This window comes from Larimichthys crocea, unplaced genomic scaffold, assembly GCF_000972845.2.
Source record: "Larimichthys crocea isolate SSNF unplaced genomic scaffold, L_crocea_2.0 scaffold137, whole genome shotgun sequence".
NCBI classification, from domain to species: domain Eukaryota; kingdom Metazoa; phylum Chordata; class Actinopteri; family Sciaenidae; genus Larimichthys; species Larimichthys crocea.
The window spans coordinates 306,690-333,941 of record NW_020851881.1 but is presented as its reverse complement, the minus strand read 5'-3'; the positions used below and the strand labels follow the sequence as shown (position 1 = coordinate 333,941).

At 43.2% G+C, this 27,252-nt stretch overlaps 2 protein-coding genes across 2 annotated transcripts in view; both read left to right on the top strand.

Moving 5' to 3' along the window:
* The first annotated feature begins 4,165 nt into the window (after nucleotides 1–4,165).
* On the top strand, nucleotides 4,166–8,400 carry LOC109141273 (uncharacterized). Its single transcript, XM_019271006.2, has 2 exons — nucleotides 4,166–4,523; nucleotides 5,573–8,400. The coding sequence occupies exons 1-2, from the start codon at nucleotides 4,505–4,507 to the stop codon at nucleotides 7,636–7,638; spliced, it is 2,085 nt and encodes a 694-aa protein (XP_019126551.2). The 5' UTR covers nucleotides 4,166–4,504; the 3' UTR covers nucleotides 7,639–8,400.
* Nucleotides 8,401–9,466: 1,066 nt separating this feature from the next.
* LOC109141272 (LIM zinc-binding domain-containing Nebulette) overlaps nucleotides 9,467–27,252 on the top strand; it is a 59,205-nt gene continuing 41,419 nt past the window's right edge. The window contains exons 1-3 of the mRNA XM_010751903.3: nucleotides 9,467–9,707; nucleotides 12,037–12,131; nucleotides 25,782–25,866. Coding sequence (XP_010750205.1) covers nucleotides 9,639–9,707; nucleotides 12,037–12,131; nucleotides 25,782–25,866 — 249 coding nt within the window. The 5' untranslated portion in view covers nucleotides 9,467–9,638. The remainder of the gene's footprint in view (nucleotides 9,708–12,036; nucleotides 12,132–25,781; nucleotides 25,867–27,252) is intronic.

Below are 27,252 nucleotides of genomic sequence, written 5' to 3'. Positions count from 1 at the left end.
GAGATTGTCGCCTGACAAAGTCCTTAAAGTGTTTGTTTGAATTAGTCAGTGATAAGCTTCAGAACGGCTGAATGTTTGTCTAAACGTGTTAAACTCACATGGTGCACATTCCTAATGGAACTTCGAAAAAGCAAACATTGTTTTCATTGGCTGATTTATTTGGCTGTGACATTTTCACACAGATACAGTGCTTAACAAATTTATTAGACCACCTGTCTGAGCATCTGCAATCTGTAATCAAATAAATAAATACTAATAAATAATAACATGCTTTACTATTTCTTTGGTAAAACAGTAAATTCATAGATAAAAATAATAATTATATTTTAGCATAAAATTTTGGTTAAAGAGCTTCTACATTACCAGTGCTGTAAATTTACTTTTAAATACTCCTGTTGTTTCTGTAATGTGAGTAGTAGTGAATAGTGTCATATCCAGTTACACAGGTTTCATGTTTATAGGGAAATGCATAGTTTGTTTTCTAATGCGTAAAAGCAGCGTTCAGGTTCATCAGAAAGGTTGCTTACTAACATGCCATCTGTTCCACAAGAGGAAAGTTTGTGACGGAATGACGTGTAGATAAATAGCAAATATCTCACTTGACACGAAATGTGCGAGGCTGCTGTCATGCTTTCATGCTGCATCATATTTTATGGAGGAAATGTTTTCTGGTTTTCCCTCTGATGTCCTCCGGCTGCTCCGCCTCAACTCTCTGTGATTTACAGAGTTTATGATGGACAGTGAAGTAAACTGCTGACAGCTGTAGCTGCTGTTAGCTCAGTTCAGGTGAGCTCAGAGCGACGGGTACCCGTCACTGCCAAGCTGACGGACTGAGTGTTTGTACCAACAGGCGTTATGGACTACCAGGAAGAAGAAGAGGAGGTAACCAGGCTCAGCAGCCTCTACAGACATGATGGCAGAGGAGAAGAGAGTGAAGAGGACGCTGACTGAGGAAGCTAAGAAGAGAAAAGGAGAGAGTGAGCGAGCAAGAAGCCGCCGGACAAGAGTAAATGTGGGACTGACTTTTAGTGGTTGGTGAGAGCTTGGTGAAATAAAAGGCTGAAAGACAGACGCCGAGCTGGGCTGACTGCTGCTGGACTGGGCAGTGATATCAGCTGCTGCTGGGGACCTGGATGATGATTGGTTGTTTGATCAGAAGTAATGTAATCAGAGTAAATACTCGAGTACAGCTGGGGTGCTAAATCACTCCATGTTCTACATAATTACTTTAACTGCTGTTTGCAACACAGCAATGAACTTTGCAACTCAAGATAAACTTTTATTTTGACACATGATCACAACACTGGTTAATGATGTACTCCAAAACATAATTACTGACGTCATCTGAAACAAACTGAACTTGACTGTTGAAACACGTCATCAACTGTGCAGGAAGTGCAACACATCTCCTTCGCATAGAGTTCAGGTTCAGATCAGGTTGTTGGTTGTGGTCTGTGGAGTGTTAGTCCACTCCTCTTCAATGGCTGTGCGAAGTTGCTGGATACTGGAACACGCTGTCGTATACGCCAATCCAGAGCATCCCAAACATGCTCAGTGGGTGACATGTTCGGTGAGTATGCTGGCCATGCAAGAACTGGGATGTTTTCAGCTTCCAGGAATTGTGTACAGATCCTTGCAACATGGGGCCGTGCATTATCACGCTGTAACATGAGGTGATGGTTGTGTTTGAATGGCGCAACAATGGGCCTCAGGATCTCGTCATGGTATCTCTGTGCATTCACAATGCCATCAATAAAATGCACCTGTATTCGTTGTCATACGCCTACCCATACCATAACCCCACCGCCACCATGGGCCACTCGATCCACAACATTGACATCAGAAAACCGTTCACCCACATGATGCCACGGTGTCTGCCCTGAACAGTGAAAACCCGGGATTCATTCGTGAAGAGAACACCAACGTGCCAGACACCATCAAATGTGAGCATTTGCCCACTCAAGTCGGTTACGATGACGAACTGGAGTCAGTTCAAGACCCCGATGAGGACGACGAGCATGCAGATGAGCTTCCCTCAGACGGTTTCTGACAGTTTGTGCAGAAATTCTTTGGTTATGCAAACCGATTGTTGCAGCAGCTGTCCAGGTGGCTGGTCTCAGACGATCTTGGGGGTGAACATGCTGGATGTGGAGGTCCTGGGCTGGTGTGGTTACAGTGGTCTGTGGTTGTGAGGCCGGTTGGATGTCAAATTCTCTGAAATGCCTTTGGAGACGGCTTATGGTAGAGAACTGAACATTAAATCAGAGACAACAGCTTTGGTGATAACTATATGAGGCAGCACTTTTAAAAAGAGGTTTAGTCCTGAAGCAGCTGAAGTGTATTTAACTGTAATGTTGCAGGTTTCTTTGGCTGCACTGCTCGAAAACATACAGTGAATCTTGCACCTCCACATGAACATGACTCCTGCTGTCAGCATGCCAATTGCACGCTCCCTCAAAAGTTGCGGTGGTGATGTGTTGTGTGATAAACCTGAACATTTTAGAGTGGCCTAAGGTACACCTGTGCAATAATCATGGTGTCTAATCAGAATCTTGATATGCCACACCTGTGACGTGGGATGGATTATCTCTGCAAAAGAGAAGTGCTCACTATCACAGATTTACACAGATTTGTGAACAATATTTGAGAGAAATTGTTATTTTGTGTAAATAGAAAATGTTTTAGATCTTTGAGTTCATCTCATGAAAAATGAGAGCAAAAACAAAAGTGTTTATATTTTTGTTCAGTGGAATATGAGGCTGACCTCGCAGCTTGGGGGGCCCCCTGGTGGCTGCAGGGCCCTATGCATCCACATAGTCTGCATATAGCAAGAAACGGCCCTGTTTACAATGCTGCAACAACACTGCTCATGAAGATCCTGCAGATGAATGCCTGTAACCCAAATTTCAGCATTAACTGCCTGAATGAAGCAGATTTTAACAAACACCTTTGTTGGATTCCTGTTGGACCGAACAGAAAGAAAGTTCTGATTTTGTTCATTGTTGTCAGTTATAAGTATCATTATATTGTAGATTAAAACATATTATCTTACTGAATCTCAATAATAACTCTTTAACTGGTTTTTGAGGTTAAACTACTAAAATAAAATAAGTAATCTATTGCCAGAACTATCTGCTCACATGTGTTCACATGCTTTAGGCAGCCTTGTTTACCTACAACACACCAAAATGTTGAGGGGAGGTCATTGGCTTGTTAATAGTCAGAGTGGTCGTGGCTCAAATCATGAAAGATAGTGTAAGGCAACCAGAATCAGAGTCCCTTTATTGTCCAGGTGTGTGCTCTCAGTTGTACATACAGGTAAAGACATGTGGTGTGTGTGTGTGTGTGCATAAACGTAGACATATATACATATGTGTATCTATCTATTGTAGACTGGGTAAACGACTGATGACGACATGGTGGAATAAATATGGTTTCTGTTGTGTACATTAGGGTAGGTGGATATGACAGCATGTACAACAGACTGAATGTAAATAAATTATAATGTGCAGGTATTGCACAGATTTACAGGTTACTGTTAAACACTTATATTCAGTTGAATACGGTACAAATATATTTAATGTTTAAGCTGATAAACCTGACCCAAGTCCTTTCCTAACCACCCTTCCTTGACCTCGATGGAAGAGTTTACAAGGTCATAAGGAAAGATGTGAAGGAGAGGTCATAAGGAGTTAGGACACAATGTTACTGACGTGATCTGTTGTAGAACTACAAAGTCTAGAAGATGGACTACAAAGCTCTTATCATGGCGGCTGTGTTAACGTTTCACTCAGTGAGGAAGGCTCCTGAGCAGAGCTGAGTATTCGACCGCACCCACAGCCTCGACAACAGCGACACCCTCTGGCGTAAAGAAGTACAACGCAACTAGTGATGGGAAGTTCAACTCTTCTCAAAGACTCGTCTCTTTTGGCTCCATTCTATATTAGCCTAATTTGCCAATTATGGCAAATTTTTCATTCAGTGTTTTCATAATTTTTCACATTTTTATGCATTTAAAAAAAAAATCTGTGCAGGTTTGTTGTTGTCTCTACTCTGATGGATATTTTCATTTTACAGATTCTGCACTCGCTTGCAGTCTCCACAATCATTGAAATGAGCCACATGCTGCTTCTTTTCCAGTTATATCACTCATTTCTTTACTCATCTACCACTTCACATCATGTTGTGATCCTAGTCTGTCCTTGCATGCAGTGAGCTGCATGGCTGCATGGATTCTGAGCGGGACACGGTTCTTGTCGTTCACTTTGAAGAATCGGCTCTTAGAACCGACTCACGGAACTTCACCGACCGAGATTTGGATCTGTTGACTGAGGAGAACACTCCCACCCCGGACATGGAAAGTTCATGTAGTTTCATGTATTTGTGTTCTCTTGTAGAAAATCTGCTTCTTCTCATTTATTACAAAGAATGACGTTCACTTTCACTTTGACACGACTGCGTCACGTCTTCTCCAGGACCAGCAGGAGCGGGACAGAGGACAGACATGGAGGACGAGATGAAAGGTACGCCGTGTCCACAAGACCGTCAAACTGTGTCCAAGACCCGTGCGAGGACAGTTAGTCTCAGCTGAAGCTCAGCTTTCTAACAACAGACGAATAATCTGTCAAGGAACAGGACCCCTGTTACGGTTTAACGAGTGACCGTGTTAACTGGTGACCGATGGCCGAATGCGTCTGCGCGTGGTTGTCGTGGTTACGACTAGGTGTTTGAAACCAATGAGAGGAAGACACGTGTCTGAAAGCGTATGAACGCTTCCTTTGTTTATTTATTTATGTATTTTATTATCTACAATATAAACAAACAAACAAAAACACGAGATTCGTGTTTGTTGTTTTATTTTGACAGCTTCGTATTCACTTCCTGTTTCAACAGCTGTCTAACCACGGCGCATTCGGCCGAAGGTCACCAGTTAACACGGTCACTCGTTAAACCAAAACACCCCTAAAGTTGCAAAGGGTGCAACTTTATTATTATTATTATTATTATTATTATTATTATTTATTATTATTATTATTATTATAAATTCAATGTGTCTCTAACGGCTCCTATATATATATATATATATATATATATATATATATATAATATATATTATAAATATAATTTTTTTTTTTTAAATAATTTTAAATATTTTTTAAAGTTTTTACTTAATGTTAATTCTGCACCACTCTACTCTTTAAAGTGCCAGTATGTAAGATTTAATAGAGAATATATTGGCAGGAAATACAGCATTGTATTCTTTTGTATGTGCCACTTAGTAGTTGCCAGACACACAATTAAAAACAAACAAAAAGTGTGAATTTCAACATCTTTATCTTAGTTGCATTTGAGCTTGTGCACACAAGATAGAAACAGTTTGGGACTCTAGGGGCTCCGTAAATATTCAGTTTACGTCAAAAGAGCTTCTTAGCAGGACCCAGCTCTCTCTAAAGATTGTAAAACTCTTTGCAAGTGCTTTATCCTGACGTTAATGTTCATGAAGAAGATGGCATTTTCAAATCAAACACACTTTTGTGGTTGAAATTTAATTTCAGTTTGTTTGTTTTTTCAGGGCTGAGAGACAGAGGAAAAACTGAAGCCAGTACCGAGAGCAAAACAGAAAACCTGTTAAGATACATAAGCGATCGACTCAGGATTCATTCTGGCGCTGATGAGTTTAAAACATTTGACCCAGTTTCTGATGAAACTGGAAATATGCTGCATACAAGTGGAGTAAAGGAAACGTTCCTCTGGCCTCCCGTGTACAGATCTCCTGACTTTCCTGTCTTTTTCTACGCTGGCACCAGAAGATATGACAGAGCGCCATACAGAGATGACCCACATCACATCGGTGCTGTTGCTGTGTCCCATGATGCCACAAGACGCCGTGGACGAGGCGCCTCTCAGGTGGATGTCGATAATTTGGCCCGCGCAATTCTAAAACTAAGTGACCAGGTGAGGATGGATGTCATACATCAAGGTATCCGAGAAGATCAGATGCATGTATTCCGTTTGACCCGCGCAATTCGAATACTAGGTGATGAGGTGACGATGGATCCCCTATTTCTAAATATCCCAGAAGATAAGAGAGAGAGATCACTTTTGGCACGCGTAATTCAAATACTACGTGACGAGTGGAGGATGGATCTCATTCATCTAGATAACCTGGAAGATAAGAGAGTGCATGATATTCTCCTAATGTGGCCCTCCAACGTTTCATACGTGCTCCATCGCTCTATGGCCAGCTTTTGCTCTTTTGCGAGTTTTGCTTGCAGCTATTTACGCGACTATTTCCGCAATTTACAGATTTTCACAAGTAGGCACGAGAGTCACCAGAATGCCCGAGAGACAAACTCAGCTGAATACACCCTGCCGGACCATTCTCACCCCTTCCAACACATTGGTTGCTTTCGCAGCAGGAGAAACTCGAGCTGTTTGCCTCGTTCTCACAGCGTTCCCTCACTGAGTCCATTAACCTCTACAAAGAGCGAGACCCTCACACGAGCAAACAGCTTACCTGACATGCTGCTAGAAAACAGCTTTGAGGAGTTCACACCTGATATCGACGAAGACGATGAAAGCTACAGGTTCCAGTGCTCCTGCCCAGGCCTGTACCAGTGCAGTGTGACAGGCCTGGTGTTCCACATGGAGGGAGAAGGGGACGTGGATTACAGGACTGTCCCTTGGAACAGGAGACTACTGGCCCAGCATCAGAAGCAGCCTGCAGGACCCCTGTTTGACATCAAATGTGTGCAGCAGTCTATGCGTCAGCTTCACCTCCCACACTGTGAGATCCGCTCCACAGGTGGATGTGACTTCCTGTCAGTTGCTCATGTGAATGATGAGGGCATCGAGTTTATCACCCCTCATAAGATAACAGAGACTCATGTGGTTATAAACATCACAGGGTTTTCTGGTTTCGGTAATGTCAAGGATGAAGACTCACCACCTGTCCCGGTCCGAGCGCTGGTTCTGCTCTTCTACAGGCCTCCGGTTGATCCTGATCTTGACTCACTCCTCAATGTGTTGTTGCTACCAGACCAGATCAAACTCTGGAATGTGAAGCGCATCAGGAAGAAGTTATATGGAGATGAGAACTTTATACAGACATCCCCACAGTGTAAACTGCACCCAAAGCAGGAATACACACTGTCCACTTGTCCTGAAGACGACTCAGTTCTAGTTCAACCAACAGAAGCAGAATTTTACTGTGACGACTACGACAACTACTTCCCATCATTCCAGCTGGATTTAGAAAAACCCATGAAACACATTAAGCTGCTTCTGAGAGACACCAACAAAGTCAAAGTCTGGGAAAGACGAGTTTGTCTTTCGTCCACTGGAGTAAAAAGGTCCTGTGTGCAGGGCATTTCAGATGACATCCTGTTGGACATACGGAGCAGCTTCATCGACGGGATATCAGGACCTGTTCTCCAAAGTCTGGTGGACAAAATGTTTGAGATAAAGGTGATGACTGATTCTGAGAGGGAGTCAGCGGACGGGATCCAGAACAAAAGAGACAAAGCTCGTTTTGTTTTCGACACAGTGAGGAATAAAGGTGAAGCTGCCAGCTCAGAGATGACTGACTTTCTCTGCGAGGTCGACCCCTTCCTGTCTGAACATCTCGGGCTGATCTGAAGCTCAACGAACAGTCGATGGATTCAGAACATGATGAGCTGCTGGTTAGAAACTGTTCATCGACCTTGAAAGAACAATCACTGTTCTCGATCTCCACTTCACATTTGAATGAATCTGTAGGCATGGACAGTTTTTATATGTTGAATTCAAAATGTTTCAATTATTTTAAAACACCCTTGACCAAATGCATTGGATGCAGTCTGCTGCTCTTTTCATAGTGTTTGTCACCAGACTTTTTCATATTTTACTTACATTTGATATTTTTATGCAAGCTTTCTGTGAAGTCCCCCAAAAAGAAGCAGGTGTCATGAAGTTGTTCGCCAACTTCCATCCAAATAAATGAATTCTAACATTGCAACAAAGAACGAGAGATTTAAGATACATTAAAGCTGTTTTTTGGTATCTTGTTCAACTTTTTGCTCGTGTCAATAACAGAGGAGATCATGTGGTTGAAGTGAAAGTTAAATATATCCCCTCCTGGTGACAGAAGTTTTATTTTATTGTACCTCTCTATAACTGATGTCATACCTCCATCAGCCAACAGGAGGCGTCACTCCCTTGTTAATGACTAGTTAGTGCTCAGGTCAAGTCAAGGTGATTTTGCCTGTCATGAAACATGAAGTGAGGCTGCTGACAAATGAGCCATGACAATGACAATCATTTAATATTCATGTTTACAATAAAAATGCTTTTGAAAAACAAACTGTAAATATTGATACGGTTGATATTTTATAATAAATGTTGGAATAACTTTAAGATTTACATTGATGACTTTGAGTCTGATTATTAATATTGTAATGTCAATCAATGACATTTTTAGTTGCTTAATAAACGGGTCCCGATCCCACACTACCTCCAGAGCAGGGTGTGTCCTTTCAAATTCAATTGTTATCTAAGATTTGAACTCAAAAACATCTGACAGGATAAAAGTGAAGGTGAAGACCTGAACACAAACTCGTCCTGCGTTAGAAATGTCGAACGATGAGAAGAAAACACTGAATCTGAAGCCTAATGAGCATGTATGATTGTTCATATTTTTAAAAAAATACATCATATAGACATCATGAAAACTTTGACACCAACTACTTGCAATTCTCACGCCCACTGTTTGGGTTTTGCAGTTTCTCAGCTGTTCTGTTCTCTTATCGTTATACAGTGCCTATCATAAGTATTCACCCCCTTGGATGTTTTACCCTGTCATTGCTTTCATAAATCAATCAAATTGATTTTATTGACCATGATTGATCAATGAATGCAATAAAAGGGTAAAACATCCAAGGGGGTGAAAACTTATGATGGGCACTGTATGTTGAAAATGATGTGAAATATTCATAAAATGTGTAACTTAAAAGACGTGGGGTCCCCTTGAAAAGGTGGTTTAGTTATCTAAACAATCTGCTAGTGGTAGTAGTAGTATTTGTATTTTTTATTATTATTATTTTTAATTTTTATTAATTATTTAAAAAGTTTCTGTTTAATTTTCTATTTGAATTTGTTGAATTTAAAACATTTTTTATTACTAGTTATGTTTTTATTTTTTGTAATTCTGATTAATTTTCTGTTGTTTTAATTTAATTACATTTTTTGTTGAATTAATTATATTATTATTATTATTTATTTTTTCTTTTTTTTTTTTTTATTTTATTTATGATATTTTTTTTGTTCTGATTATTTTTTCAGGTGTTAATTGAATTTGATTACTTTTATACACTTTTATTACTTTTTTTTCTTATTTTATTTTGAGGGCCGTCCCTTTCCTCTCGGTGCTTCCGTTTGCCGCCTCGTTAACTCCCGCCAGCTTGTCGCCGACACACTCAGACGTCCAGCCGGCGGCGCAGCATCTTCCAGCCGCCTTCGCACTGGACGGGGAGCCGCTGACTTGACGGAGCTCCGGTGTTTTTACTGCTTGGATCCCAGAGACTCAACGGGAACAACTCGCCCGAATTACATCAACTACACGTGGGATTTAACCGCTGGAGACACCGAGGAGGTCTGGGAGGATGAACCCTCAGTGCGCCCGCTGTGGGAAGATCGTCTACCCGACGGAGAAAGTCAGCTGCCTGGACAAGGTGAGCGCTTCAAACACTGAGAAGTTCTCACACACACACACACTGCTGAGTGTTGACCTGCAGAGTTGAACCCAGCATGCACTGACTTTGTATCAAGGTATAATCATGATTCATGCAGCACAGGTAGAGTTCACACTTCAGGTGTGCATGCCGAGATGTTTAATGTCATGTAGACATGAAAAATGTTCATTTATTATATTATAGCAGCCTGAATAAGACTTCATACACAAACATCCACATCATCCACCCAGCTGCATCTTTTCTACATTTATTATTATATTTTTATTATTATATTATTATTATTATTATTATTATTATTATTATTATTACATTATTATTATTATGTATTAGGAGCATCTTTTCCATTCCGTATGCCAGTGTTGGTTTTTGTGTTTGCATGGTAACACCTCTCTAATACTCTGTTGCATAATGTTGATAAATTATTAATTCATCTTCAGCGATCTCATGCGTTCACTGTCTGTCCGATGAGGCGTCAGATGACACAACAGCATGTAGGCACATCATATTGGCTCCCACCTTTCAGAGTAAAACGCAGTTTGTTTGGTTTAGAAAACATCCGACTCCGTCATCCTCAGACCTCCCGTGCCGTCTTATAAAAGCTGACTTGACTTGTGTGAAGAGAGACTAATGAAAGAGCTAAAACAGTGAGAGAGGAGCTGCTTCAGAGAGGAGGACGCTGGCGAAGAAACAAAGAAGTTTACGCAGAAAGAGTTCCCTGCTGTCTCTTACAAAAACCCATTTCATCAGGAGCTTCTGCATCTCCCGGCGCCACAACAACAACAACAACAACAACATAAAACCAAATTCAAAGTGAGAACAAATGCTGGTACGAAAGAAGTTCTAAGGTTTCAGTGTGGACAACTTTTTAAATTTTGATCTACAGGCCATGCTGCTCAATAACTGTGTGAGTCGTCGACAGGAAATAAACAATCTAATTAGGTTTCCGTGCCAAGACAGTTGCATTAGTAACTTTATATGTGAGAATGACGACAAAGACACATTTTGGCTCATAATATAAACAGATATCTGCATGTGAATGTAGGTACATTTAAAATAAACCGGGTTAGGGTTCTGAGATTACATTTCGGCAAATGCATCGCGCCTCTTTTGCTCTCCACTGGACGTTTTCCTGCATGCAACCACTACTACAGACTACAGACGGAAACCAAAGCTCTTGTCTGATGGCCTCACCTACACATGCATTCATAAATATGCAGATATCGGCTTTATAAAGGGTTTTGTGCGTCTAAACCAGCAATAACTGTTTTTTTTGGCCACTTGGGGGCAGCAGAAAGAAGATGTGAACACAGCGTTGACATATCATCAACACCAAAACAATGAGCCAACCTACAGAAGGCGTATGACCATGTTAACAACTCAAATATCATTTAGTGCTGATTCACTGTAAGGATTTGAATAATCCCGAAGCAGGGCAGATGGAGGGCGAGCAAATGTAAACGGACTTCTGTCACATTTTAAACTGAACAATTTTCATCCAGTCTCCGACTGTGTATTTATATTTAGTCTTCATTGGCCTTTCTCTAAACACTAGCTGTCAAACTGCATCAAGCGAAAATCCGAGGAATGAAGACAGTCCCACCCATGCTGTTTGATTGGCAGGCGTGTTGAGAGAAGTGCAGTGCAGAGACATCGCGGTGAGCAAACAAGAAAACAGCAGCGTACGTTGTTGTGATTGTAGAAGAAGTCGAAGCGTAGCAGGCATCGACAGTGAAATGGCAACGCCCTCCTCAGAAACCTGTGGGTGACGTCATGGAGACTACATTCATGTTTTATACAGTCTATGGTTTTACGGATTCCCATAACCATGTTTTAGAACATGATCTGTGACACGTGAGAACAACTAAAGTCCACCCTCTGAGGAAAGCCACAAGACGTGTCTGAAAGCTCCAGAAACTGACCCGACTGCGACGGTTTGTTCCATCAAACTGGGAAGTCACTGTTGAAAACTGGAGAAGGGCAGCCACATATTTGCCAACTGATTGGATGAACCATCTGTCTATCACATCAGATCAACGGACCATCCAACCTTTGCTCTTCTTTCAGTGAAGAAAGTTCCAGCTCTGATATAACTGACGCTAGCAGCATCTTCGCTAACCTCTTCAGCAGCCGCCAGTATTGTTTAACTTCTCAGACGTAGCTGTCCTCATTTGATTGGTCAGTAACCAACAACAACGTATAACTCGAAGCCAAGATGGATCCCCACCCACGTGATCTTATTCAGAAACACCAGGTAAGGACTCATTGAATACAACACTGATATGTGACTCTCTCTCTGTGTCGTCTTCAGAACTGGCATAAAGGATGTTTCCACTGCGAGGTTTGTAAGATGACCCTGAATATGAAGAACTACAAAGGCTACGACAAGAAACCGTACTGCAATGCGTGAGTACCCTTTAATGTTCTGCACAGCGTAGACTGGATGACGCTCTCTAATGTACTTACAATGAGCTTATTCTTTGCTTGTGCTAAACTTAATTTAAAGTGTTATTATTTTCTATTTATGAACTCTCAGAGTATAAACACCATCCTTTGGCTGTAGCTGCTATGTGATTATCTGCATCTGTTCCCCGCCTGTAGGCTCTTCATATCTGCGAGGCGACCCTTTCAGGTTTTTATAGCAGCGGTGGTTAAGTGGGCCCGTGGTTGTTCTCGGTGGTTTTGGTTGCGCACCCAACCCAAGCTCTGCGCCGCCTCTGCTGGTTCTGTTTACAGCCTTGAATCTGTGCATTTTTCTATACTGCTAACATGCTTAGCTTGTTATTATCTGTACGCCATGATACACAACACTGCCATTTATGGCTCCAAGAAGAAAATGTAATTCATAGACACCAGATGGATTAAAAACCTCAGAGGCAAATCTTGGATCTGTGTTAGATGCATGTTGGTGGTAAACTATAGCTTGTGCTGAAAAGTATCTTACGGCTGCAGGACGGGAAGGCTGTGGCTTTGACCCTTGACTCCTTGTCACTGTCGGTTGGTTGAAGCTTATAATTGAAGCTCTTTTATGCCTCATTTTCCTCCTATTGATACATTTCCACAGCACACACAGCTGTTTAATGCAGCAGAAATTTAGAAAGATAATAAATACTCTCGGCGAATTGAATAGTTTGTTTCTTGTGTCACAGATAAAGATCTTCTGAATCTCAGCCAGCGGTTAAGAGAACAAAAACACACTTTGTCCACCTCAGACAAACCAGCATTGACTTATTGGCTCTACCAACACAAACATATATGTACAGGTTCACACACACTCACAACAGTGGACTTAATGGCAGTGACCTTTGACCCTGCAAGGTTAAAAAGGCGTTTCCTCTCAGCTCGTGGAACACACTGTCTTTGTTTCCACTCAGTCCTCTCTCTCCCTCCTGTAAGTAAACAGAACTGAAATCCTTGACGGACCACAAGTGATAATGGTGCCAGCAGCTGCAGAAAAGCAGTCCCCTTCTGTAGTAAAATTTCAGACAACATGTGTGTTGGAATTCAAAGTCACAGACATGAAATGTTTCTGAAGTCGGTGTTGGTGAATTTGAAACAGTACAGCTACAGAGACCAAAAGCATTTGGTTTATTTCTGCTGTGAAGTTTGGACATTTTAACATGGGGACTTGCAGAGACGGACTCAAATAGATGTTGTATCCTCGTGTCCATTTCCTCTCAGATCAACCCAACTCTGATCTGATCTGGTGAAAATATTCTGGCCCTACAGCTATTAATAAAAAACAACTAAAACCCATAATGATGGACTCACTGATAGCCGATATATTCGTCCAATCACTCAACCCAACCCTATAGTCAGGACAACATTAGGACAATGTCAGTGTTCTCCACAATTATTACAAATATGATTTTGAAATGATTCAGATGTTTTTGATCTGGTTAAGGTTGGACAGTTGGACACCAAAGAGACAGACTGGAAATAGAGTGGGAGGTATTTCATGCAACAAAGGTCTGCGGGTGATATTGAACCAGTGGCGTTGTGGTTATGTGGCATGCGCTGTCACTATTCAGCAACCGGGACATCCCATTCCTGCCTTTCTATGAGTCATGCCATTGTCTAATCTGATATACCAATATTTCCCAACTTATTTTTGGCCCATTACTAATGCCGATAGATGCACCTAACTGCGGAGAACATCAAGTCTCCTGTAGTGGAATTAACATATTACAAATACAATGTAAAATTGACACATTCACTGCCTGTTTCTCTTGCAAATAGGAACTTGAGTCGACTCGAGTCAAGTTCACATAAGCTTCGTCTTATCGGCCTGTCCTATCGGTTTTTGTGTGTCTCTGATAGAGTCCTTCAAGAGTTAGTCCTAAAAACGCAGAAATGAGTCGGTGGGTTTTTTGGTGTCTGTGGAGTTCCGGAGATGTCCAGGTTTTGTTCTATGACATAAAATACATCAGTAAAAACCTCACTGGTTTATTTTGAAGCTTTTACGTCTCTCAAAAAAGACGGTTGTTAACAAGTGGATACATGAGACTACAGAAGTTGCTGTCCATTTTCCATGACTGCTTATCCTCATCAATCCCAACTGTCACTGGGCGAGAGGTTGGTGTCCACCCTGACAAGTTGTTTCATTTGTGCAATCTTGGGTTGAAAATCTGATTGTAGCTCTATTTTTTATCAGCTCTGGTACTTTTGATGCTGTCAAATGTATAATTAATGGAGATAATATCAATTTTAAACACGTGGTATCGCTTTTATTCATGATAAATATTCCCAACTATGTAGGTTAATTCAGGCCAACCATCTCTTGCTGCCTCACACACTGCAGCTAATGGCTTCAGAGTGTGTGTGATTTTTTTTCTCCACAGTCTGTCGGAGTGTGCTGAAGAATGTCTCTGCAGGTCAATAAGGACGTGCAGAGTTATTTAGTCCACTTAACATGGCTGCTTTAAAGACAACACTGAAAGTTTGACTCTCAGGTTTGATGTGGACTGTTGTGGGCAAGATATTCAACTTTGTAATTTGTCATTTCAAGGCTTTAGATTGAGACAGAGTGAGACATTGAAGGTGATTTTTGTTGTTGCATTTTTGTCCAGTTGCTTGCTCACTCTCACTTCCTCTGTTTGTCTGCATGTAAAGTTCGTGCCACAGGTTTGTTTGCTGTGTGGAAAACAGCTGCAGACGTCCAGCAGGGATTTCTTACTCATCAGTGAGAGTTTTGCTTTTGTACCTCAGTGTTACATGTCGCGCTCAGTGTACAAACCAGCGTCCTGTAATTAAAGAGAGTCTCAGCGAGGCTCCGGCTCCCTCTGACGCTCCTTGTTTTTTGTGCGATACGACTGGTGTGTGTCGTGGAAAAGCCCGGCTGCTCTGTTTTTCTTGGCTTTTTATGTCACGCGTCAGATCCGTCTCCATTGTTGAGCCGCGCCTGCGGTCGACACAGAAATGACAACAACAACAACAGTGCTCAGATTCTTGAGGTTCTTGGATTGTAAAACATAAAACCACAAAATTAGTAGAATGTGCACTTCCTCCGTCTTATTGTAGCTGCTGCTGTTGAACTGTGTTATTTTAAATGGGAGGAAACAATTCCTCAGACTTCTGTCAAAACTATTCCAGACTACAGTCTTAAGATAGTCAAAAGAAACATGCATCCTGATCAGTGGGAAGTGTTAGTGTTAGTAAAGGGCATTGTAGATGATTTCTAGTTCTGCTTCACAGGTCATACACAACATTAGTCTGAATTATCACTATAATTAGTAATAACAATATTGCTATATTTTTCGCTGCACCATCTACAGTACTAGAGGTTTAACCAAGAGGGCTGGGTCCTGTCCCCCAGCAGGAACACCTCACCTTCAGGCATGTGGAGGCTGCTGAGCTGCACTGATTGAGTGTAACTGATGCACTGATCAGGCATAACATTATGACCACCTGGCTAATATTGTGTGGGTCTAACCTAATGTCATGGACTCCTCTAGACCTCTGAACCCAGTCGTCTAGTCGTCCCAGTTTGGTTCTTGTCAGAGTCACTCAAATTCTGATGTTTCAACTTCACGATCACATGGTTCACGTTACACATTTCTAAGTTGATGGGTGTTTGGAATATGCAAAAGACTGCTTTGGTTTGTGAGTTTAAGATGGTGATATAAAGTGGAAGTGAAATCTGCTGCAGATACTGGTTGAGAACCAATGTTCTTGCAGATGACGTTACTCAGCAACAACTTGTGATGTAAGTCTACGTCTTGAAACATGTGGAATACTCTCTGTGTTCCACACCGGCTATTTCTTACACATTTCGGAATAAGGGGCAGTCATAGCTTCCCTCTGAATGTTTCACCCCAGATGCACCTTAAAGGATTTTACCCCCATGGTCCCATGATCTTTAAGATCTGGATCTGCAGCTCAAAAAGGGGGGCCAGGCAGACCAAGTGTGGAGAGGGATTACAAAAGCACATGAGACCAAACACACTAACTGTTTGACTTTTATCAAAAGATTAAATGAACAACACACCATATGAAGTGAGGCTGGAAATCAGGCATCATTTTCTGACGTTGAAGACACAGAAACACACACGTGTGTTAACATATGTATGGATTCCTACAGCAGGTCATGGGATGAGTTTTAATCTGTAGTGTATGACTGCCCTCTATGACCCCGGATACATTATGACCTCTGAGCTGTTATATTAACACGGTGCTGCTTTTTTAGTTTGAGTCTGGTTAAAATTTTATGTAGTGTCGTCAGTTTGAACTTTTAAAAAGGTGGTTTTGTTATTTTGTGCTAAAAGGAAGACTGTGCACACGTTGGTGAATTTTTATCTGGCTCTGCCAAGTTGGCCATCTGGCCGACTCGCGGGAACCGGGTCCAGATTGCCGGCTTCATGGAGCTGGTGCAGGTTCTGGAAGGATTGCTGAAGGCCCAACCAAGGAACAGGCTTATTGTTGGTTGGTGTATAATGTGCAGGCCTTCAGTCACATACTGAACTTGGGTGTTCATTTTGGATACTATTCTTACACCCAAGCAAAAATGCAGATGTGGTCAGGGTTATCCTGTGTTTCCACAAGCTTCAAGATGTTGCAGCATTTCCTCACACATCTCCACTCTCATTGTTGTTGTCGTTCACCCACAATTGTAGCTTGTACTCCAGATCAACAAACGGCACCATCGCCTTCCACAAAGTTGCGAACTGTACAGATGAGGTGATGAGAGGAAACATAGAACATATACATAGAAACGTAGGAAAATTCGTGGGCTACGCAGCGATATCACTGCTGAAGCTGTCAGACTTATAGTTTTGGCAGGAGACGCACTGATGCTCCAGGATCACCCACCGACAGCCCCATCTACTCCCATGTAAACTGGAGAGGAGAAATTCCCCAAAGGAGCACGGGGCACCTGTTCTTTCTCTCTCTCCCCAGGTCACATTTTTTAACTTCACACACTGAAATTCAGCATTCACATGGTCGACAAGATGAGGATGCTCACGGTCATTTGGGCTTTTTGATACCACCTACCGTTTGGCATTAGTGTCCACTAGTTGGAGGGGCTTCATTTAGAGATTTTCTGTGTCTCTCAGCAGTCACTCACACACAGACAGAGCACAGCTGCAGTTAATTGCTCTGACCTGCAGCTGACCCTGGTTGCTCGGCAACTTCAAGCTGCCTTTGACTGACTTTGTTGAAGTCTCTGTGCTGCTGCAGTGTCAGTAATAACGTATGGCCACAGTCAGGATCTGTACGTCTCATGGTGTGCTTTGATGACGACATTCACAGCAGCCGGCTTCCTGTGCCAGATATTTCTGTTTAATTAAGTCACCCTTCATGCTAATTAGTAATAATCAAAGCTGGTTATGTAACGCTGCTCACCAGCTGTTCGTATGAACAGCAGACTGATGAAGTCTTAAAGACGTCCATTCCTCTGTCCATCTGCGTGTAATCTGACGTGTTAACATGATTTTTTTTTCTTACATGTGTGAATGCTAACAGCGGCTCAGACTGTTGTGATGAAGACTGTGCGATTATGTAACGCAGCTGCCCACATAACCCAGATCCCTGCTATCTCACTGCGCTCTCCAGCACAGGAACATTTCTGTTCACTTCGGTCTTTGTTGTTTCACCGGTACAGTAGAAAAGCAGGAAGGGAAACAGATCCTGCAGCAGCTGTAGGATGTGATACCACTTACATCTTTAGTCAGAGCGACTATAGTGAGAGAGCAAGGAGAAGACGAGTGTCTCCTCTTCAAGAGGGAATATTTAGATCTATAGAAACCTCCACAGCTCCAGTTCTCATCAAAAGAACCAGACTTGGCACAAGGTTGTGATTCTTCGCCTCCCATGCAAAACATTATTAAGTCTCACACAAGCAGTTTTAACTCACTGCTTAACCTGCCACAGACGAAATGTCTCTATCTTCCAGAGAAAAGGGAGAACGTGGAGACCGAAACAAAGATGGAGAGTGCAGCATATCAACACAGAGAGAGAGCTGCTGAAAGATACGACGGGAAACTTACGTAACCCTCTGTCTAATCTTTCATGGTTCGAGCTGAGAATGTGCTGAAAGGGGTCGAGGAGGCGAACGAGAGCGGCAGCAGCAGTGGGTGACCCAACAAAGACGGAGAGTTTATAAGAAGTCAATAAATAAGAGGCAGAGGGAAGAGTGGGAGCTCAGTCAGCTCCATGAGAGAGAGGAAGAGAGGACGGAGGGATGAGGAATGGCTCTATTGAAGGCCGGCCGAGCGTTACGCATGACTGAGTGAACAGAAAGACAGAGGACAGCGAGGACACGTCACTGGAGACAGTGTGGTGGTGTCAAAGTCCTGTGTCTCCATAAACAGCCTCTGTTTGTTTTCTCATCACACGCTCCGTCATGTTGGGAGAGGACCACAAACAACCCGACCACTCTCCTTCCTTCCTTCCTTCCTTCCTTCCTTCCTTCCTTTACTTCTCCTACTTTTATCTTAACTTCTCCTCTCCTTTCTCTCCTTTAGTATACTTTTCTTTTTTTCATCTCTCACTTTCTTACCTTTCCTCTCCTACTTTTCTCCCCCTTTGGTTTTATTTTTCTCACCTTTACTTCTCCTCCTTTCCTTTCCTTTCCTTTCCTTTCCTTTCCTTTCCTCTCCTCTTTCCTTTCCTCTCCTCTTTCCTCTCCTGTCAGCATGATGAAGATGAACTGTAAAGTCCACAGAGGACACCGTGGTCTCTTGTCAGCTCCGTAATAAAGATGTAAAGCTCGTCTGTGAGACGTTTTGCTGAGTGAGACAAAGGTCCGGTCCACTCGGCTCCAGATACCTGCAGAGGTGTTCGGTCCGGTCATGGTTACCTTAATGACACAGACAGAGAGCGAGCGATGATACGAGGATGATGAAGGAACGTGAGATGACGACCAGATTCAGATTCTCGTGTACTTTATTTTGAAATCCTCCCCCTGAGGCGGCGTGTGAAAGAACAACACGGCTGTACCTCTTCACGTTTCAGTGTCTCTGTCCTGAGCTCACTCCTGATCTTCTCTTTCCCTCACAGCTTTACTCGTTTCTGCTCTGAGCTCCTCTAAGACTGGTGATCAGCCAGCTGTTAGACCCTCTGGGTGATAGTATCTCCTACTTAAATAAGCAGAGCCTGAATTAACTCCCCTCATCTGTCACGGCCTTTTATCAAGTGCCACTGCCACCATCAGAAAAGTCAGCGGCGCTTATGATGAAGGCGAAGTATTGAACTTTTCTAGGAAACATCTGAAGTTTTCCAGAGTGACACAGTCGGCGAGGAATATCAAACGGGTTCGATACGGCAGCTCACTGCACACCTGGAGCAGCTGAGCGCTCACCTGCTCACAGCGGGGACGTGATGATGATGAAGATGATGATGACGGTGGTTTTCATTGATCCTGGTCGCTGTAGCGATGTGACATTAGTCCGAGCCTCGGGGTGTGTACATGTGTGTCTAATGTCAAACTAGGCCACTGGTTGCAGGCAGGCAGCGATCAGCGTGTTCTTCAGATTACAGATGACAGCTGAACGGACTCGTCTTATTTCTGATGATGTAAAATGATTTAAGAGATGAAGTGACGGCGCTGGAACGATTCGAACGTTTGATTCAGCGTCTACAGTTTGAAGATTTGCTGCTTGTCTCTCTAGAGATAAATCGGAGACGTCACCTTGGACTTTTTAATGTTCTCTGACATTTTAGAGACTAAATAATTCATCAGTAGAAACAACGTTTTCCGTTTTGGTTTTCTTTACCATTGAGAGTTTGGTGGCAACTGATTACATACGTAACTATAATCAGCCCAGATTACATTTGAACAAATGTGCAGGTAGATTTTAGTTATAGTTGTCAACATATGTTTGATTCTGTTTTTAAAATATGGCAGTTGTCATGCTGAAGGTGTTGAAATGTTAAACTCTGTGGTGGAAGAAGAAAGAGCGGTCGTGCTGCACGTGTCTCCGTCACTTCGACGTTTTTTCTGTCTATTTTTTAGAATGTTTCAAAATTTTTCATTTATTGTGAAATAATCCGACATTTTTACTCATTACAAAAGCTGACATGTAATCTGTAATCAGTAACTGACTACGTTTAAAAGTAATCTGACCAAACGCCGTGTCAGTGATGGCGTTGGAGTGGAGTGGTTTGGAGCTGCACACATGTCTGACGTTATTTTCTAGGGCTGCATGTAACAATTATTTATTATTAATAATGGATTGGATGTTTAAGCAATAACTCACTGCTGTGAGACTGAACATGCTGTTTTTAGACACTGTAGTCCATGTCTACATATTTCATATTATTGGTGACCTGCAGATCTCGAGCAGCATTTAAAATAAAGTCGAAACATGTGTGTCTGTTGGATCAGATCAAGGAGTTTGAATAGAAACATCTCTCCTCTACGTCCCCATGAATATTTGAATATTTGTTTTCCTAAAATATGAATGCCTCGAGGCGTTTCTTAAAGATTAGCATCAGTCATGAGAGGAAAGAAATGCAGTCATTATGCGACGCTGTTATGAAAACAAATCTTATAAGCAAATAATGAGCTCGCAGCTTCGTGCTGCAGCAACCAAAACACCCTTCAGGGGCGATGATGCCGTCTTCTGTGAGGACGCGCGCTTTGTTGTGACAATAATAACAGTGGGCGTTAGATTCATTGGACATTTGTCTGTCGTCAGCGAGGTTTGCAGGAGCCAAGTCTGTCCTGAGCCCACACTGAGAGCTTCATCAACACCTAAGCAGGAAGATGGAGAGCGTCCAGACTGACCAGCGAGAACACACACACACGCACACACACACACACACACACACACACACACACACACACACACACACACACACACACAGAAACACACTCATACACACATTCAGCTGTCGTCCCTGCCCTCTCTTCCTCCTCTTCATCTGTCTCGCTCGCAGTGATTCACCAAAAAGAGCGTCCATGTCGGTCGGTGAAGAAGCACGCCGTCCTCCTGCCCGTGTGCTGCTGCTGCTGCTGCTGCTGCTGGTGTTGGTGTTGGTGTTGGTGTTGGTGGTGGTGTTGGTGTTGGTGTTGGTGTTGGTGTTGGTGTTGGTGTTGGTGTTGTTGACAGGGATGAGGACTGAGGACCGCGGTGTCACTGGCTCGTCACCCATCATGCAGCCAGCCTGGTTTGGTGGTGACAGCCGGGCCTCCTGCTCCACCTGGCATCAGGAAATGTTTCCATCATAAAACGTGAATAACGTGTTTGTATCAGAGCCGAGTCAAGTCTGCAAGACTGTCGACACAACATGATTATTATTTAGGAACTCAGTTGATGCAACATTTTGATCGACTAGGATCATCTGATTTTTCTTCAGTGCCACAACCTGCAGTTCCTCTAACGTCCACCTGAGGCTGGCTCCAGCAGTGAGTCAGTCTCCATAAGTCCCCATGTCCAAATGTCCAACTTCACAGCAGAAATAAACATGTTTACAGCCTGGTACAAAAAACAGTTTTGGTCTCTGTAGCTAATTTCCCCGTTCATGACAACTGTACTGAGGGTGAATTTATATACAACTCACCTGTTCACATTATATTAAGGCTTAAAGTTATGCAGGGTTAAGAGCGGGGATGCTTTGATTGACAGGTGGGTGTGGTTACAGGTGGTTTGATTTGAGCAACCAGGCGTCATTCAGCCTGTGGGTGACGTCACTCATGCTATTTGATCAGCTGAAATGAATCAATCCCACATTAGCTGTTATCATTCAGAGTTTCTTGATGTTTTTATAGCCGCTTGCTTTTCTTTGGACCTCACACACGCCGACTCTGAACGCTCAGTCAGAGTCGTGTGCGTCACCGCCGCCGCCGAGGGTGAGGAGACTGTCGTCGTTTGGAAAATGCCACGGCGACAAAATAGACAATGGTTAATCTAAATCTGTGTCCACAACACACACACACACACACACACACACACACACACACACACACACACACACACACACACACAGGTTTATTGTAAATGTGGTGTCTTAACCAGGCAGTGAGAGAAAGGCAGGATGTGTCTGAGGGTATTATTGGAAACTGTTTAAAGGACACTGTGTGTGTGTGTGTGTGTGTGTGTGTGTGTGTGTGTGTGTGTGTTCAGTATTTGCACCTCTATCAGGGCGTTTCGTTTATTATCAAGGTTTCGGCTAATTTACAATGTAAATAAATGACTTAATTTCCCCGACATGACCTCGATAATGAAATCTCGTCCTGCTGGACTTGAACTTGACGAGATGACTGGCTCGCTCGTGCAGGTCTGACCTCAGAGCTCGCCGCTAAGTGCTCAGCGATGAAGTGATATTTCATCCGTGAAGAACTCGGACGGTACAAAAAGTCCTGACGCAGCAGCAGCTGCTGATCTCACTGCCTAGTCCAGCAGCAGTCAGCCCAGCTCGGCGTCTGTCTTTCAGCCTTTTATTTCACCAAGCTCTCACCAACCACTAAAAGTCAGTCCCACATTTACTCTTGTCCGGCGGCTTCTTGCTCGCTCACTCTCTCCTTTTCTCTTCTTAGCTTCCTCCCTGACGTGACGTCTCACAGGTGATCGTACCTGCAGCACAAAGTCACATAGCGTGAGAAGAGCAGACGAGGGGGAATCATGGGGAGTGAAGTCTGGTTCTTTTTCGGCTTCTTCAGCACTGACTGACTGACTGCTGTTTTGTTTTGGAGTTTTTCGTGGCTTGTCCATCAGAGTCTTTGATTTTTTTGTCGTTGACCAATAAAAAGCCGAATTCTGAAAGAGGCGAGCAGACAGGCCCGTCTGGACGTCAGCTGGCTGTTAAAGACTCCACACTAACTGAGTTATTGTCCCGAGCTGCTTGTCCAGCCAGCACAAAGTTACCTTGGCTAGCTGTGTGTGTGTGTGTGTGTGTGTGTGTGTGTGTGAGTGTGTGTGTGTGTAAAATATCCCACAGAGCAGCTCTTTGTCTCAAAGGATTGGGTTGCACCAAACGAACAAAGCATCCATGGTTGCCAGTAGCGACGGGAACAGGTGAAGTGAAACTTAAGGACGAAATTAGTTTGTGTGTGTGCAAGACTAAAACTATGAGCAACAGAAGTGAAACAAAGGAACTGTTGGTTGAAACACACACACACACACACACACACACACACACACACACACACTCACTCAAAGTCGCCCCGGGCTGTTTTTCTGTCCTGGTCTCTGACGGGGTGACTAAACCTCCACAGGAAGTCTTTCTGTGTTTGTGTCTCAGAGAAAAAAGAGTGAGATGACCAAAAACAAAAACCAAAAGAGTGAAAGTCAGATTCTTTCAAAGACACGAGACGTCATGTGTCACTTCACAGCTCAGAGCAGGTGGAAGACGACGACGACGACGATGATGATGATGAAGCGATGACGCCGTGTCGTGTCTGTCATGAACGAATAAAAATAACCTCTAATGGAGCGGAAGATAATTTTGTCCCAGGCTGTAAACATGTTTATTTCTTATTTGAACATGGGGACTTATGGAGACTGACTCACTTCTGGAGCCAGCCTCAAGTGGACGTTAGAGGAACTGCAGCTTTTGATTGCAACCCCTCGCCCTCTCCCACACAGCATCTGCAGATATTAAAAGATGATTTCCTTTTACAGAGACAGACTTTGTCTGTTGGCCTGTGTGTCTTCAGACTCATTATGAGCACAGACACAGTGTGAGGCAGACTGTGATGACTGTTTATGATCTGCTGCTAATGATCAGGTGAAAGACACAGACATGCTCAGACCACAGCAGACTGTGTGTGACCCGTCATTATTACCCTGATTATAACTATTAAGAAAGCTGCAGCAACAAAATAATGACGCTGTCTGTAGCTCGTGTTTATACGTTTTTACATCCACAGAGATACAACCTGACAACAGTACAGCAGGTTTACAGGGACACGAACAGACATTTGTTAGACGCTGTGCAGAGGCAGGATTGAGTCTGTCTGCTCTGGGCTGTGGATATAAAAGGAGATTTTTAAAGTAACAAAAATGAAAATATTCTTATTTTAAGCTGATTTTACCTGCATGACATTCTTACACGCTGCACCTTTACGAGCTGCAGTCGGTAATATTTGTTCTTCTTTGGTTTTAGTCCTGTCGTTGTTAATATCACAATGAAACGTTACATACACATACTATTACAAGGCACGGACACGGGAGACAATCCAAAGGAGTGAGGCAAAGGCAGGGTCCAAAAACAGGCGAGGGTCGAGACTGAAAAGCGGGGTAGGACACATGGTACACTGACAATCTGGCACTGGGGAAAAGGAAACAAAGAGTTTAAATACACAGGTAAAGGTGATTAGAGGCGGGACAAAGACAAACTGAGAGAGGAGTAGGCGGAGCGGGGACTGTGACACAAACTGACACATGCAAACGTAAAAATTGATTCAAACGAAATGTTTTTTAAATTCTTATTATTATAATCTTTGACTTTGACAAATCTGAAACATAAAAATCTAAATGTCACAGTTTGTTAATTCAAACTTTGTCTTAGATGTTTAATTAAAAAGTTTTTAATGAGTCAGTCAGAGAATCTTTACACAGATACTTTGGTTGTGTAAGTTTACCTGTGTGTGTGTGTGTGTGTGTGTGTGTGTGTGTGTGTGTGTGTGGGAGGCAGAGTGTGTGTGTGTGTGGGAGGAGAGGAGTGAAGGACAGTTCAGTGAAGTGGTCAAACTGCGGCGCTGAATATGCTGCTGGCAGCGCTGATTCACACACACACACACACACACACACACACACACACACACACACACACACACACACACACACACAGGTTTCTCGATGTAGGTACGCAGCAGCTGATTGGACCGTTGCTCGGAGCCACAGAGGGTTTCTCTTGGTGGGCTTCAGACGTCGGTGTAGGTGCTGAGTGGGAGTGTTTCCCACCCGTGTCCTTCTTGCTGTACGTGAGTCTGAACTCACTCATTTAAAAAAAACTAAAAATAAATCATCGGGTCATTAACGACAGACCAGAAAGGTCGAGTGAGATAAAGGAGGCGTGGAGGTGTGTTCCACCTCTCAATGGGTCATTGTTGGAGCTAATGTCATCGTCATTAAAGTTCCTCAAATCACGGAAACAGCTGACGCTTTTATTGTTAGAAAAAGACTTTTTATAGAGACGAGAACAGGAAACATCTCCTTCTGTCTTTGCCTTGTTGTTTGGTTCGTTTCATTTCAAAAGGCTCAGCTGTAACCTCCAGGTTACTAATCACACCTCATACGTGTCTGTTGTTATTCACATGCTTCACTTTTCTTGATCTGGTGCCTCAGGAGTTTGGCTGATAAAGGAGAAAAACAAACTGTTTGTGATGGATGCTCATTCCTGTGTCGGTGCAGGAAGTTCAGGTGCTGCAACATAAACTCGTCCACGGTCGTCGTGTTTCCTCCAACATGTTCGTTGAAGAAGAAGAACTTCAAGAGTTGAAGCTCTTGAAGTTGTGACGTGGTGAATATTGAAGTACTCCAAAGTTTACTGACAGTACTTTTTATTACGACTGGAGAATTGGCGCCACCTGTTGCTCATCTCATGCACATCCGCCTAATATTCACATAAGGTCAGAGGTTAACTCTGTGACCCTGCTCTTTCTCTTCTCAGACATTACCCCAAGACGTCGTTCACCATCGTGGCCGACACGCCAGAGAACCTGAGACTGAGACAGCAGAGCGAGCTACAGAGCCAGGTGAACACACACACACACACACACACACACACACACACACACACACTGCAGTGCAGGTAGCAGATTCAGATCCGTCTCTGAAAACATGAAACAAACGTCACATTTCCGTCACGTTTGCAGTTTGAACAGTCTCTGATCCACTTCAGCCGTCAGGTGAAGAAACTGATTAATATTATTAATCAGTTTTTGAGAGCTGCTCGCTGGCTCATGTCTCCACCCCTCCGGCGCCACGTGGGCATGAAAACAAACGCTCAGGTGTGACGAGTCACTGCGCTGCCTGTTTACCTGACTGATGCAGAGAACAAGAACAACACGTATGAGAGAAGAAAGCAGCGATACCTCTGTGCCATATGTCCTCGTCCTGTGTGTGTGCGTGTGTGTGTGTGTGTGTGTGTGTGTGTGTGTGTGTGTGTGTGTGTTTGTGCAGGCTGCAGTACAAAAGGACAGATGTCCACTCAGCAGTCAACAGAAGGGGACGTGCTGTTTGTCACGTGATGCTCTGCCCTTATAAAACACATTTATAGGCAGTTTGTCACTCAGAGCAGAACGTTCATTTATTCTGTCTTTCTCCGCGTCGTCCTCTCTTCCTGCAAGTTCTTTAAATCAAAAGTACCGACCAGGTTGAGGATAATTCTATCTGGAGGTCGTAAATACTGAGAAATGTCTGTGATATATGTTCACAACGACTGATCGCTGATTTAAAGACGCTCCACCGGCTGCAGCAGTTTACATCAGGATAAAACACCATGACATCTGTTTTCATGAACCTTTCAATCAGTTTCTGATAATTCAAAGATCTGGCTGGAGGTCTGTGGACAGTCTGAACATGCAGTGGAGCCGCTCTGTGTCCCTCAAACCTCAGGACACAGAGCCAGTCGAGCAGGTTTGCCATGTAACCAGCCCGATGCGAGGCCATGGTTCTGTTTATTCTCTTCGCCGGTCGTAGTCGGTTGCAGTTCCAAGAGCCGAGCTGCCAAAATGATAGAAACGACTCGTGTCTGTGCTCGGAGAGTTTTGAATTTTCAACACGGGTTGGTCTGTCTGTCTCTCTCTGACACGTCATTTAAAAAGGTTGCACATCATTGAGCTCCTGGCACTCGATCACAGCCCGCAACACCTACACGATAACGTACACGATAACGTACACGATAATGTACACGATAACGTACACGATAACGTACACGATAACGTACACGATAACGTACATGATAACGTACATGATAATGTACACGATAACGTACACGATAACGTACACGATAACGTACAGTAACGGTGAAGTTCATGAAATCACACTCAGACTCAGTGATGTCGTGATGGACGAGGATGATATCAGTGCAGCTCCTCTCGAAAATCTGTTCTATCTTCTTTGGAATCGACGTGTCTGAC